This window comes from Seriola aureovittata, chromosome 19, assembly GCF_021018895.1.
Source record: "Seriola aureovittata isolate HTS-2021-v1 ecotype China chromosome 19, ASM2101889v1, whole genome shotgun sequence".
Lineage (NCBI taxonomy): Eukaryota > Metazoa > Chordata > Actinopteri > Carangiformes > Carangidae > Seriola > Seriola aureovittata.
Genome location: NC_079382.1, coordinates 2,258,532 through 2,273,287, shown reverse-complemented (window position 1 = coordinate 2,273,287; position 14,756 = coordinate 2,258,532). Strand labels below are relative to the sequence as shown.

The following is a 14,756-nucleotide window of genomic DNA, read 5'->3' as shown; positions in this document are numbered from 1 at the left end:
ATTTTTATTTTTTATATTATTATCAATTGGAGCATTACATTTTAATATTTGAAATTTCATAAACAAGACATCCGTTTTAGTTGTTTTTTGAGCAAAAGGGTAAAAAAAAGGTGTTGGTTCCAGCTTCACAATTGTGAGAATTTGATGCTTTTCATCACCATATGACACTAACTAAATCTTTGTTAAATGAATAAAACAAAACAAGCATTTGAATGCATCACGTTGGGCTGTGAAAAATGATTACTGCCATTTAATGGATTAATCAGGAAAATAATTAACAGACTACTTGATTTACTTGAGCATTTCCATGTTATGCTACTTTCTTCTTCTTCTTCTTCTTCTCTTCACTTCAGAGATAGCAATATTAGAGTATATTTATTCGACTTTGCATATAAAACACATGATAAATCGAATAGTTTTATGAAGCGGAATGAGACCTCTTCATTGCTTCCCCTACAGAAACACACTTCAGGGACAATAAACGATCTTTGCTTCAGAATTCCGTGTCCGTGACTCTTTTTTAAACACATTCTCGACTTAAAACTGTAAAATAAAACCAATTCACTATTTTTGTATACAAAACAATTACATTCATTATTGTAAATCAGCATTTTCTACGCACATGAATCCCATTTTGATGAGACCGCGGCGTTCTTATGTTCCTAGCGGCGCTTGTTTCTATCCGGTAATTTAACGCAGATGGACCGAGGCAACATGACAGCAGCTGATGGGAACACAGCAGTGAATATGAGAGAAAAGACTCAAAGTGATGAAGAGGACAAACTACAGATGTTACAAGGCAAGACAGCTGTTAGCCGGTTCGCTTGTAGCTGGTATTAGCCGTAGCTGTTGGCGAGGTTCTGCTAGCATCTTTTTCTAGCATCTACGATCTGAGGTCATTAGCAATGTCGAGCTGCGTGCTGCCTCTGCCACACCAAACCCCACTTACAAATCAGACATTTCAATGTTTGTTTAGTAGGTGAGAATCCCTAACACCCTGTAAATATGAGTTGTTATTGCTACTGAATTTGAAGCGCAGTCCGGCACAGATAAGTTGTTTTTTAAGACCGTGACGCCAGACTCTGTTCAAAATGTCTACAATTTTAAGCTTTTGTGGTTACCAAGAATTCAAAAATAAGTCATACATTGTGACTGAAGATTGTTCCTTAAAAATATGTTCTTCTGTTATGTTCGGCTAAGTATAATCCATCAACTTATTTGTTTTGTTCTCCACTTACCTAAATCTTCTTTACATATACATTGGATACCTTGTGAGCAATGGGTGGGAGGTTGAAGCAAAGCAAAAGGCTAAACATGTGGTTAAAGTATGTTGTACTTAGTAAAATAACCTTTTCTCATTTTACTGTCTTTGTTTAAGACCAATCAAAGTAGTGATGTAGTCTGGCAGTGAAACACAGACTATACATGCTGGTTTTCCTGTCAGAACCACATTCATAAACAGGGTATTTTATTTGATCTTGTTCAGCGTAAGAGATTTCTGAAGTTTCCAGAAAAGACTCACTTGATAAAAGGTTTCATAGATTTATTGAAACTAAAAGTGTCATTCAGATTCTTGTCTCACAGGCTCTCACTTGACTTGGTGTGTGCAGGTGCAGCGTTTCTGACCACGGTGGCATCTGCGGGCATGATTGCAGGATTTGGCTCCACGTTAGCACTGGCTAAGAAAAAAAGCCCAGACTGGTTTACTAAGGTAAAGTTTAGTATTAGTAGAGTTCTTCTGGAAGAGTGAAGTTTTTGCTCAATGGGGATCAGAAATTATTAACACACTTCCAACAGTTTATCAGTAAGAAGTAATAAAATAATTCTTATCAAATTGATCTCCATTACTTGTGAAATTGATAAAATCGTTTTCCCTATTTTCGTCATCAATGAACATGCCAATTATTTTCTCAATTAATAGATTCATTTCAACTATTTTGATAGTCATTTTATGGTTCCTACTTCTTAAATGTGAGGATTTGCTTTTTTTTCTTTGTCACATGTGACATTAAACTTATGTGTTAATGTTTTATATCATTGATGGCAGTGGGAAATAATACAGAGAATATTTTATCAAGAAAAAAAACATTAGTAGTAGACTGCATCACATGTTCATAATAGTTTGTTCATCATCAGAAGGAAGGGCAACAAAGATATAAAGATGTAAATAATATTTATTGCTTTCCTTTAATATTTCCAGTGTTTCTGCAGCTTCTTATTCTATTTTAGTTATGGGATCTTTACATTTCGCCATGTTAAATATCACTTTTAACCGAGTTTTCCTGCAGGTATATCATCATGCTCATATGGAGCACTAAAATCTGATGATGCTTCTTGTCACACTCGCAACTGAGTCAGTAAACTCAGAGTGAACAGAGGCGGTTAATAACCAGCTTCATGATACAGGTTGACCGGTGTTTGTCTCAGTGCAGCAGGAAACCCAGAGAGAGAGAGCTAAAGCCACCGATGTCAACAACAGGTTGTTGACATCTACAGTACGACAGGACGATTAAGAACGATGCCGTGTCAGACCGCGAACACACTTCCTTCACCGAGCTAATGCTGTTATTGACACTGCCGCGTGATTTAGTTTTTCTTGTTTTTTTCTAAATCTATAATGTGGTTAGTTTCTTCTGGTGCTGGAGTGTAAATTCTCTGACTGATTGAATGAGTGGAAGCCAAATAAAAGAAACACTGGAAACAACGGGCGTCCTGAAAATGTTTGGACACATTCCTCCAAAGGTTGTTCTGAAAATAGTCGTCAGTATGTCACGACCAGGCCTGAGAGCGAACGCCTGACCTCGTCCTGTTAACTGGAACTGTTCAGTTATTGGCCGCTCACAGGATCTGATTAAACGTGACGCACACGGACGGCAGCGACCAATTTGTATCAGAGATAAACTTAGTGTGGAGGCACAATGGAGCTCTTGTTCCCGGACTCTATTTCCGTCACAGACTCGTCTTTGTTGTCTACGTCGAGGCCTCAGCCTCAGAGGACTGAGCTAAAATTGACAAAGTGTGAAATTAGATTAATCATGGAGCGGCATGTGGAGATGTTTTCACTGTTTTATTTTGTTTCATGTCAAACTGCTGCTTTTGCCCACACTTTGGGCGATTTAACTTTCTAAGAAATGAAAATGTCTACACTATAAGGCTAAGGCCAAAAGTATGTGGACGCAGCTGCTCACAAAATTAGAAGGGGTGACTTTGAATTTAAGTGAAATGATAAAATACTTTACTTTCACTTTAATGTGTATATATTTTACATCATTGTATTGTGTCCAAAATGGTAGAAAAGATTTCTGTACACTTAAACTGTGTCTCAATTTGCTTCCATATTCACACTTGCTCTTTTCAGAGCATAAGTTCATTCACATTGACAAGTATGACAACATGCAGTGCGCCATAAGTACCTGAACGGTGAACTCTAAAAACAGTCAAGAAATAGGCATGTAACGCTGGACACATCTCACCTTCGACCTCGCCATCTTGGTTTGGAAGCAGAAGGGGAAGAAGAACCAACGAGTTTTCAAACTTTGATGTAATGTAATGTGATGGCAGCCTAGTTACCATGTTGTGTTGTAACGAGTGACAGGTGGATGAACGTAGTGAAACTTGTAGAATTAAGTTGAAACATTTAGAGGAAAAGAAGGTGTAAAAAGGTGGAATTAAAAAAAAAAAAAGTATATTAAAATGAATATTAAGTTAGTATTTTGGTTTTATTTGGACGAATGAATTTGTGTTTCTGTTCATTTGTTTCTTTCTTTTTTTAACAGAAAAGCTGTAAGAATTGTAAAATCATGTTATCAATCAAATCTTGAGCGTACATTGAAATGTTTTGAAGTTAAGTTTGAAATAGTGAGAAAAATAAGTAGTAAAACTTCTAGAATTAAGTTTAAAACATTTACAGGATAAAAATTTCAAAAATTTGAACAGGGTTGAAAATATTTTGAGAATACAGTTTAAATATTTGAAGAAAAGTCGTAAATTTGTGAAATTAAATTGAAACATTTTGTGAATAAAATTCAAAAAGTGAAAGTGTTTCAACAAAAAGTCACAAAATTTCAATAACACACATGAAATTTCTCATGAGTAAGGTTGAAATGTGGGAGGTAAACCGCCCCGGTTCTAGCAACATCTCAGAGGTCAGAGGTCACAGACAGAGCTGGTATTCATGTTCGTCAAGTTAATGTTTCGCACCAATTAACGTCGTGAGCACTCGGTTTTAAATCATCCCATTTAGCCCTTTAAGCTGTTTCTGAGAACATTTTAACCTTTGACTTCTGACACAAAGAGAAGGTCGTCCATCAGCCAGTTTAATCAATGTGAATTATGCAAATGTCAAGACTTTGCTGAACCTTTTCTGCATTTGTGCTCCGACTTTTAACCTTATTATTACGAAGCTGCGTGTCACAGAAATGCGTGGAGACGTCATCTCGTAATTTGGATTTACTGTCTCATAATTTTGAGATAAAGTGCAGACATGAAACACATATTTTTAGATTCAGTGTGACTTCCGCCTCCTGAGGATATCATTATCTCTGAAGGTTCGCTGCAAATGAATGTGTTTACAATTCATAGACAACTGCAGAACTTCCCTCTGTGGGTTTTCTTTAGTATCACAGTGATCCAGTGATAGTTGTGTGTACGTCTGATGGAACAGCGACAGCTAATTCAACGCATTTTGTTTTCCCAACATTTAAGCAAATATGGGCTTAAATTGGGGCACCATTCCCCATGGTGACATTATACTGCTGTTGCTTGTTTCAGGTTTTTATCTGTTCACACAAATGAATACTCATAAATTTCAAACACCTCGTTATATTGTCCTTGTTTCCTCCCCAGGGAGTCGTGGCGACGGCAGCGGCCCCAGAGAGCGGAGCGTCCCTGGCTCTCAGAGCTCTGGGGTGGGGGTCCCTGTTCGCCTGGTGTGGAGTCGGCGCGCTCAGTTTCACTGTGTGGAAAGTCCTCGGTGTTCACTCCGTACGTATCTGCAGAGCCTCCATCCGCTGAGCTACAATGATATAGAATACAACATGCAAGTCTAGAAATAATACGTTACGAGAAATTGAAAGTTGAGTATTTTGATTAAATGTTTTGATAAAAAAGTTATATTTGGAGAATAGAATTGAAATATTTTTAAGATTAAAGGTGTAAAATTTAGTGAACAGAGTTATAGGTATAATACTAATGAATATTAGGGACACTGTTAGGAAAACATTTAAGAATAAAGTTGAAAAGAAAAAAAAAAAATCCAGTATAGTTGTAAGATTTGAGGAATAGAGTTGAAATATCTTGAGAAAAGTCCGACAGTTGAAAGAAAAAAGCAAATATATTGAAATGAAAAATTTTCAGAATAAGGGTTTGAGGAAAAAAAACCCCGAAACTTTAAGAACAACGTTGAAGAAAGTGAATTTGTAAGACTTTGATAATAAAGTTGTAAGAAGTGCTAAAATTGAAGTTTCAGTTGAAATATTTAAAGTAAAAAGAAGAAGTGACACATTTCAAGGATGAAACTGAAATATTAAAAAAAAAAAAACATTTTAAAGACTAAAAAGATTTTTTTTCCTGTACAGAGAAAAAACAAACAGTTGGTTAGGTCATTCAGGTAATTGTGAGTAAATTTTGCAGTTGTAGTTTAAAGCTTTTAAAAAGAGAATTAGAATTATTTTACATTAAAAATCACTGTATAAAGGGAACAAAGCATCATTATTATTATTGCACATTATTAACATTTCATGGGGACAATTTATCCAACCATCACTCTCTGCAGTTACTTGTCTTCCTTGTCTTTTTCAGTTATCAGAGTTCAGACAGAAGATGCAGTCCTTCTTCCCGTCCATCCCTAAGTCCGCTGAGGCCACAGCTGGATCTGAACCCCTGGACTGGGACTCTGTCTTCAAGTCAAAGTGACGCACCGCATCTGCCGGAGGATGAATCACGAGAGACAGGACTGAAAATATTGAGGACGCTCGGCAGCTGTTTGTGCTGCTTTCTCCGGAGTCTGGAGACTGTGCTGGACCGGTTCTAGTCCCGGTCCTGGGTTGTGAGCTCTAAGAGTTCTGGGTTTGGAGGTTTTTGGTCAGACGTCAGGGTCTACAAGCCAAGTGTGATTTTTTTTTTTTTTTTTTTTCAAAATCAGCTGCAGGTTTTGTGTCAATTAAATGAGAATTTCAGTTTCATTTAATAAAAGAAAAAAACCATATTATTGACTGTGGTAACTGAAGCTGCTGTGATACCTGAGGATCAGAACCACCTTTGGAAAAAATAATGATAACGAGACACTGAGAAACTATTTTAAAGGAAAAAGTTGTAAAATGTCATGAATAAAGTAAAGAAATGTTCTTCTTGGAATACTTAATAAACATGTTTACTCTGTATCTGAATGTGACGTGACTGTTGACGTGATTTGTGGAGGAGGAGGAGGAGGAGGAGGAGGAGGTGATATATTTTCCTGCCGTTGTGTTTTTTAAAGCTGTGAAATGAACGTCACTGGAAATGTGTAACATTAAAAAAAAGCAGGCTTAAAATGCCACGACATTGTGAGATTGCATCATACAAGGCCAGAGGTGTAGGCTGATGTTTGATCTGTGAGATAATTCTTGATCCTCTGTTGGAGGCGGCGATACACCAAAATAAAAAAGAATTAACCGTCTCAGTTTTTCCTGTACATTTTAAAACAGAAGTCGTGACTGAGTGGAGGACGATGACGTATTCAGATCCTTTAGTAATAAAACTAACACCACACTGCAGATCAGCAGATGAACTGATGGATTCATAGAAAAGCAATTGACAAATTGCTTCAGCTCTACTTGTATTTACTCTTGAGCTGTTTAATTCTTCAAATATTTAATATGTAAATAATAAAGTTGAAGTTCAAAAAGCATTCTGGAGCTTTTGATCATATCACATGATCTTCCTCAGCAGATTAGAGTTTGCTCAATTCTCTTGTAGATGTATATTTATTTTTCTGAGCAGACATATTGACACCAGAAAATAATACAGATTTGAATATCTACATTTGCATGGCAACTAGTCGAAGTCTGTGCTGATGAAGAACATTTAATTCATGTTTCTCAATATTAAAGGTTTTTCATTTTTCACACGTCACACGGTTTTGTTGTGTAATGAACATTTCATCTTCAGATATAACACTAAAACTGACTCTTTGAATTAGTGGCAGTCACTTATTGAATGTTGACAGTTCAACTATTAAACCATTATCACTTTAAATGTCTGTGCTATAATAAAACTTCACTTTTATCCCCAAACTTATTTAAATCCTGGAAACCACCTGGTTTATTTTGGAGGATGGTTTCAAAGCTGCAAAGTAAAAACCTGCCACAGTTTGAACTCAGTGTGATGGTTACAGAAATAGTCCGGTTTAAAAATATTTCAGTCTGCGTCAGCGTGATATGAAGTTATCTCTGCCACTCCTGAGTTCAGTCTTCAGACGGGAAATAAAAGTCTGAGACGACGTTTCACAGACTGTAACACACTGCTGTCCTGAATCCAGACGACAAACTGACTGTAACCCAGTAAAGTATGTTGATACTTTGTATAACTGCTACAACAGGATTTTATAGGATTAGTAAGTAATATGGACACAATTTAAGACTCTAATTCTCATCTAAGTAAAAATACGTTGGTTGTTTTTATGTCTATTCTGTCTTAAGCTCAGACATTTTGAACAAATAAACCCATGTTGTGATTCTTCTACCTTTTCATTTAGCTCATGCTCTTTCACGTGCTTTTATTTAGGTGGTTTTTTCATCGTCTCTTTCAATAATGTTTCAGAAAGGACAGAAAATCGGCAGCTAAAAAGCATCATGACAGTGAGCTGTGCTGTTGAAAAGGCTTTGTGTTTGTTAACAGAACAGGCAGGTTGACGTTGTTGAGCTGGAGAGGAAATGATCCGAGACAAAGCTTTTTGTTTTTCGGGTAACACTTTACAACACTTTATAAATCATAATAAACAAGTTAAATCAGTTTTCATACACTGATCCAGGCTCACTATTTGGCAAGATCAAGTTAATGCTTACTGATTAATCTTACTAACGAGTTACTACCATTTATAACTGGTAAAACGAGGCTTATTGTAAAGTGTGAAACACATTATTTAGTAATGAGTTTCTAAAAGACTTTTTACCAGCTAGTAACTACTAATACTAGTAACTTATTAATAAACAATGTGTATTACACTTTACAATAAGAAAACTGTTGTAACCTGTTTATAATTGTTTATGATTTATAAAGTGTAAACAACCAAATTAATAACCTAGATATAAACCATTTATAAATCCTTTATAAGGCTAGTCTGATTGTAAAGTGGTAACCAACATTAACGTTAGCAGAGGTCTCCAACGAGTCCTGAGTCAACTGGGAATCAAGACCAACAAGTCCACAGTGAAGCCTAAAGGCAGGATCACCAAGTATCAAGTCAAAACCTTTAAGACCCAAGTCAGGACTAACACATTTCAATTTAATTAAAAGTATAAAAGTCCCAAGTCAGGACCTACAAGTTTATTAATTAATTTGATCATTGATCATTTTTGTAAATGTAATTGTGTGACTCCATACCTGTGAACATTCAGGCCCAGTCCGAAGGTAGAGCTGATGGCCACCATACAGAGGACAAAGCCCTCGATTTGGGATCTTTAGCTGCGGTCCAGCCTCAGGATGACATGTTCATTCTTTCACTGACTTGAACTGTCTGTTCTGTCAGACCTTTAATTTTACTTAAATCAAAAGTGAACCGTCTGTCTCTCAGCTCATCAGTTGTTCTCACAAAACCAGTCCAGAGCTACGTTCACAGTGCTCAACCAGAGTTCATGTACGTTTATTCTTTAACATGTTGTGGAACATATAAAGATCTCATACTGAAGAAACAACGTCTGTCAAATCAAACAGGAGATGTTCTGGATGTAGAGACTCTTTTTTTTTTTTTTTTTAATCTCTTTATATTTGTTATAACGGTTTTTGAAGTCATGTCAGTTAGCAACATGGTGAGTAAAGTCCCCCCCCCCAACCTTCTGTACACACAGTCTTTCAAATCAAACGCACCCCCCCCCCGGACCAGACTGCATAAAACATCTTGAAAACGAAGGTTTCTCCTTAAATACAGAAAAAAAAACATCTTCACCTGCTGGGAAGAGAGAAACAAAAACCTTCAGGTGAGCAGAGTTGTGATTATAAATGACGAACATTAATTCGTTACCAGCGACCGTCAGCGGGTCATGACGCCACCTGTTGGAGCTCAAATGTACATCGTCTATTTACAGGAGGATGAAGACGGTGGAGAGAAATTTAGATTTGATTGTGGAAGAGACAGAAAAAGTTCTTAAAAACAGAAAGTGACGCCCCCCCCCCTCCCCCCAACCTCCCTCGCTTGATACTGCTGTGGTTTGGCAAAATACTGATGGTCAAACTGCAGATGGTCAAATAATTCACATTTAAAATATCGCCCAAAACAAACCTATTGCACCAGAACAAAGTACACGACTGAACATCAGTTTTCCTCTGTCATGAGAAAAGAGAGGCCTATCTACAACATGTGTCACTGTTTAAATAAATCTGACCCTGCCCCAAATATAACTAACCCCACCCCCCCAAAACAGCCCCGCAAACAGAAAGAAACGACCACGTCAGTTTAAAACACAAAGAGAGCCAGAACCCGAGCGTTCTCCACTGTCACACTTTGGTTAAAACAAAACAAAACAACAAACTGACAAAAGAATAAAAAATTAAAAATACAAGTATTAAATATTTTTGTATTAAAATTACTTAAAAATCCCAAATAAACATTTGCGGATGGAGCCGACGAGTTATATATATTCTATATATATTCATTTGTATGTAAAAACTTTGTGTTCCGTTCTTTAAATAAAAATATAATAGGAGCCAGTTCGTCACATGGGTGGAGCTGCTTCCAGCGCCACTGAGCACGCTCCATGGCGGTGTTCGTGTCACGAGCGGCCAATTTTAAACAGTACTTCACACATGATGGCCGCCACAGAGGAGTTGAGGGCGGCCGACAGCGAGATGTCCAGCAGCCTGCTTTCGTACAGAACAAACTCCGTCCGGTTCTCTTCCACCCTCGCCATGGCCAGAAGCGCCCTGGCAGCGCGGCACATCATGTTGATGCTGGGCGGCTCTGGTGGCGTGGCGGCGTGCAGCAGGCTGTGTGGATTCTGCTGGTACTGAGCCATGGCCACGCTGTCCTCCAGGAAGCTGATCAGAGTTCCCACGCTGCCCTTCTGCAGGGTGACGGCCCTCGCAGCTATGGAGTCGCCCTGCACAAGGTGGGACAGGACGGCCACCGCCATCTCCCGACACACCTGGCTCTTCCTCTCACCTACGAGGCGCACTAACGTGGCGAAGAGCTTCTGTTGGCGGCTGAAAGGCGGCGTGGCGAGCAGCAGGTCCACGTTGCTGTCCTGGATACTCAGCTTGCACAGACACTCCAGCACCAGTCTCTGAGGGGTGAGCGAGGAGAAGCCGCCCGCTGAGGAGAAGGGGTCCTGGGCCTCGGCGGATGGACACACCATCCAGTGCAGCAGCCCGTCCAGGATGGGCAGGCAGATGCTCTCTGGGTACAGCGACAGGTCCAGCTGGCCCGAGACGTTAGCCAGCGTCACCAGCGTGTTCTCCCTGAGCGCCGCCAGGCAGTCCCACCACCACTCGTCTCGGCTGCAGGCCAGACCCTGCTCCTCCTCCCGCTGGTAGGTGGGCGGTGTCCGTTTCCTGCGGGGGTGGTGGTGGTGCAGCAGCACCAGCCGGCCCAGGATCAGCACCAGGCCGGGGTGCCGCGACAACACGGCGTCGTTGCCGGGGACGAAGGAGAGGCTGCGCACGATGTTGGAGATGCAGACGCAGCGTTTGGCCAGAGAGTCCTGCCAGGACTCGGCCGTGGACAGCGGAGCCTCGTCCCAGCAGCGAGGCTCGTCTTCTAGCTGGCTGATGGGACTCTGAGCCGTCTCGCCATGAGCCGGTGACCTCTGACTTCCGACCTCAGACATGGAGCCTGGCAGCAGAACACAAGGAAGGGAGAGTTTATAACCAGAGAAAACTGACTGAATGATCTGAAAATAATCACATCAAGAATTGAAACTTGTGTCCAGAGACAGTTTGAACCCAGGGTGCTGCCTCATGAACAGGTCTGAGCCTGTTCAGGCTAAAGTCCCAGAGGAGAGAAGGAACCACCTGGTGGTGCAACAGCAGCACCACAACAAACCCACAGTAGATTTTATGTTTTTAATCAAATTCAAATTATTTTCAAATTATGAACAGTAAACATCAATAATAAGTTATTGATTGATCCCTAACATCTGCAGTATGAAGCCAAAAATACTTTATACATATAACATCAAATTTTTTTAATTTGTATTGCCCTGAAACAGCTCACATACATTCAAAGCAGAATTATTGTAAAAATCACATGTATCATAAGAATCAAAGTAAAGATTATATTAACTTTATATGTGTCCAACGTGACTTAAAATAAGAGCATCAATCAAAACAAAAGCTGGAACAAACAAAAAACTAAAAGTAGTTTTAGCACAAATTTAAATAAATGGTAAATGTTACAGGCTGAATCCGGCATTTAGTAAGATCCATTTTTAATATTCATGTCAACATGATAAACAAGAAGTGAAGTGAAGAAACCTGTTCTCTAATATATTATCTGTCCTATTTGTGTTACTAGTCCTGAGCCACACTTTAAGGGGCCGGGGAAGTTTTAAGGTGTGATTCGACTTCGGGAACAGTGGCTTCATAAAATAATAATTTAACTCTGGCGTTTTTCAGAGCTTCAACTGCAACTTGAATGACTGCGAATGAAGGCCTGATGATGATGTGAGTGAAAGCAGGTTTGTAAATTTAATGACTTTAATAATGATTTTTATCCATTTTGTTTCATTCTTATCTCATTTGTTTGATTCTCAAAAAACTTTCTATGAAATAATCATTTCTTTTCCTCCTCCCCCTCCTCGTCTGTACCTTGTTGTGTTTCAGGTGGCGTTTCCTCCGCGGCTGGCAGGTTCCTCTCCGCTTCCTCCTGACCTCCTCCCTCCCTCTCCTCGTCTCCTCCCCTGCTCTCCTCCCTCTGCGCCGGGTTCGGGGGGGCGGAGTCTCCCGTGCAGGGTTCAAAGTGTGTCTGGATGTGAGCGGTGGAGTCTCCTCCCCCGGCCTTCCAGTGCAGGAGGCCGCTGATGAAGCCGTTGGGTCGGCTGAGCTTGGCCCAGCGCTCCTCCACCTCCTCCCACTCCTCCCCCCTCTCCTCCACTCTGATTGGCAGCTTGTCATACTTGCTGGCCTGTTGGGGGCGGGGCTCTGCTGCCTGCTCCTTCTGCTCATCCTTCACCTCCACCTCCTCTTTGACAACCGGTTCGCTGATCTTTGCCTCCTCAGCATTGATGGCGGGAGCAGTCAAGAGCAGCGGTGACGTCTCCTCTATCTCCTCCGCTGACCTCTGTATCTTCTTCTCCTCAGCTGACTGGCCATAAGACTCGGAGGCGGCAGCCAGCGGCTCCTTTAGCACCTCCTTCTCCTCCTTGGAGGGGTTGGGCAGGGGCCCCAGCACTGTCCTCTGGCCCTCGGTTCCCACCTCGTAGTCCTCCAGGATCCCGAAAATCTGGATGAGGCAGCGGCGGTAAAACTCCACAATGAGCTCCAGGAAACCAGGCAGCTGCAGGAGGACGAGGAGGAACAGGAAGAAGAGAGGACAGGATGAGGTCACAAAGGTCATCCTCAACACCCGACAAACTGTCTTGACTTCGTCTTCTGTGACTAATGTGAGAGAATGAGTCCAGCTCACGTGTAACAGGACTGCGTGTGTGTGTGTGTGTGTGTGTGTGTCTGACCTGTGTGAGGCTGAAGGAGCCCACGGTGCTGTCATCATACAGCAGGATGTTGATGGTGTCCAGAGCCCAGGTGCTCTCTGCTAATAGGCCGGACTTCAGTGACATCATCACTCGCCACGCCTCCGGGGTTCCTGATAGGACGAATTCAATCACAGAGCTCCCGTTTAAAAACAGTACACACACAATCAAACTGTAGCTGTGTGTGTGTGTGTGTGTGTGTGTGTGTGTGTGTGTGAGTGTGTGAGTGTGTGTGTGTGTGTGTGTGTCTGACCTGTGTCCTTGGCGGTGAGCCTCCGTCGTGGCTTCAGTTTGGGGGTGGTGGCCTCCACGGAGCTGGAGGGAAAGGTGACCTCTCTATTAATGAGGGGGAGGCCCTGAGTGGGCGGGGGGACTGGGGGGACACCAGGGAGCCCTGGCTTCTTCATAGAGGGCAGGTAGGGGGCGCTGTTGGGGGACAGAGAGCCCCCCAGGGGCCGCGGGAAGGAGGAGGGGCTGTGAGAGCGGTTCACATGGTTAGGGACAGCGGGGGTGGCCTGGAAGGACGAGGGGGGCTGTCTTGATGGCAGGGGGGGCATGGATGAGGAGGAGGAGGAAGAGGAAGAGTGGGGGGGATATGGTGGCTGGCGCTGGCCTGGATGACTGGGGGGCCACTGGCTGTCCTGGGGGGCCCTGCCCTCCTGGTCATCCACGCGGTTTATGCTGGGGTAGGGGGGCCCCTGGCCCTGTCTGTTGTATGTGTAGCCCATATCTGTCCTGGGGTGCCACATGTTGGCCTGTGGCCCCTCCCCGGGTCCGCCTGACACTGACGCCGGTCCTGAGCCCATCATTCCATGCTGCGGAGGCCCCTGGCGGTCCCGGCTGTATGGATACGGGAACTGGCCCTGGACCGGCCGCCGCTCAGGGCCCATGTAGCCCCCACCTCCACCTCCGTAGGGGGGGCCGAACATGTCGGGCTGCTGAGAGCTGTACTGCTGCACACCGAACCCCTCCCCCTCATGACGCTTAGAGGGAGGATACATCCCCTCCATCGGACGCTTGTAACCCTGCAGACACACAAGGACCAGCTTGTCGTCATCGTCACTGTTCAATAAAGTTTCCATTCAACATCTGAAAGTTTCTAAAAAAACACAAATACAAACAACCTCTGACCGCTTCACTATTCATTCTTTAAAATAAGATGTGAACACTCACCTGCTGCTGAGGGTACAGGGGCTGATGGGAACTGTAGGCCATGCCATGAGGATACTGCTGCCCATAGCCGTCATGTCCATGTCTGAGGAGAGACGATCCGCAACACTTCAATCCAACTTTATTTACACACCTCAACAATACACATTCGAATCACACCGACAAAAAAAACAAACACTTTAAACTCCTCTCACCTCTGGTGGGGGTATCTGTTGGTGGGGTACATGTTAGCCTCGTTTCCAGTCTGACCCATGCTGTTCTGACCTCCGGGGGGCGCCATGCCCCCCTCAGGCCCCATCACATGGTCCGGCCTGCAGGGCGCACGCACACGCACGCACGCACGCACGCACGCACACACACACACACACACACACACACACAGGAAGTTCAGGGTCACATCATTGTTTTCAGAGGATTTTTGAGGATATTTATTTTCCAACACAAAAACTATTTGCAAGTGTCCGTTGTCTTTCAAGTTGTAGCTCGTGGTCTTGGCTAACAAACAAATCAACAATCATATCTCTGTTGAACAGTAAAACACCAGTGTTCACACTAATCTTTTAGAATTTTACTTAATACTTAATGTTACACTGTTACATTAGAATAAAACACCTGTCTCACTGACTGCATGATTACACTCACCACAACGACTCACACTCGCACACTGAGGTATGAATGTATCATTACGTACCCAATGACACACCGAGC

At 42.3% G+C, this 14,756-nt stretch overlaps 2 protein-coding genes across 5 annotated transcripts in view; one reads left to right on the top strand and one right to left on the bottom strand.

Moving 5' to 3' along the window:
• Positions 1-640: 640 nt before the first annotated feature.
• Positions 641-6,655, top strand: tmem242 (transmembrane protein 242). Its single transcript, XM_056405166.1, has 4 exons — positions 641-799; positions 1,611-1,711; positions 4,846-4,983; positions 5,800-6,655. The coding sequence occupies exons 1-4, from the start codon at positions 700-702 to the stop codon at positions 5,911-5,913; spliced, it is 453 nt and encodes a 150-aa protein (XP_056261141.1). The 5' UTR covers positions 641-699; the 3' UTR covers positions 5,914-6,655.
• A 2,153-nt stretch (positions 6,656-8,808) lies between these two features.
• arid1b (AT rich interactive domain 1B (SWI1-like)) overlaps positions 8,809-14,756 on the bottom strand; it is a 51,509-nt gene continuing 45,561 nt past the window's right edge. For all 4 annotated transcript variants that reach the window (XM_056405119.1, XM_056405121.1, XM_056405120.1 and 1 more), the window contains 6 exons: positions 14,243-14,359; positions 14,052-14,133; positions 13,132-13,903; positions 12,861-12,991; positions 11,998-12,685; positions 8,809-11,023 (listed from right to left, as the gene is read on the bottom strand). In XM_056405119.1, coding sequence (XP_056261094.1) covers positions 9,966-11,023; positions 11,998-12,685; positions 12,861-12,991; positions 13,132-13,903; positions 14,052-14,133; positions 14,243-14,359 — 2,848 coding nt within the window. In that variant the 3' untranslated portion in view covers positions 8,809-9,965. The remainder of the gene's footprint in view (positions 11,024-11,997; positions 12,686-12,860; positions 12,992-13,131; positions 13,904-14,051; positions 14,134-14,242; positions 14,360-14,756) is intronic.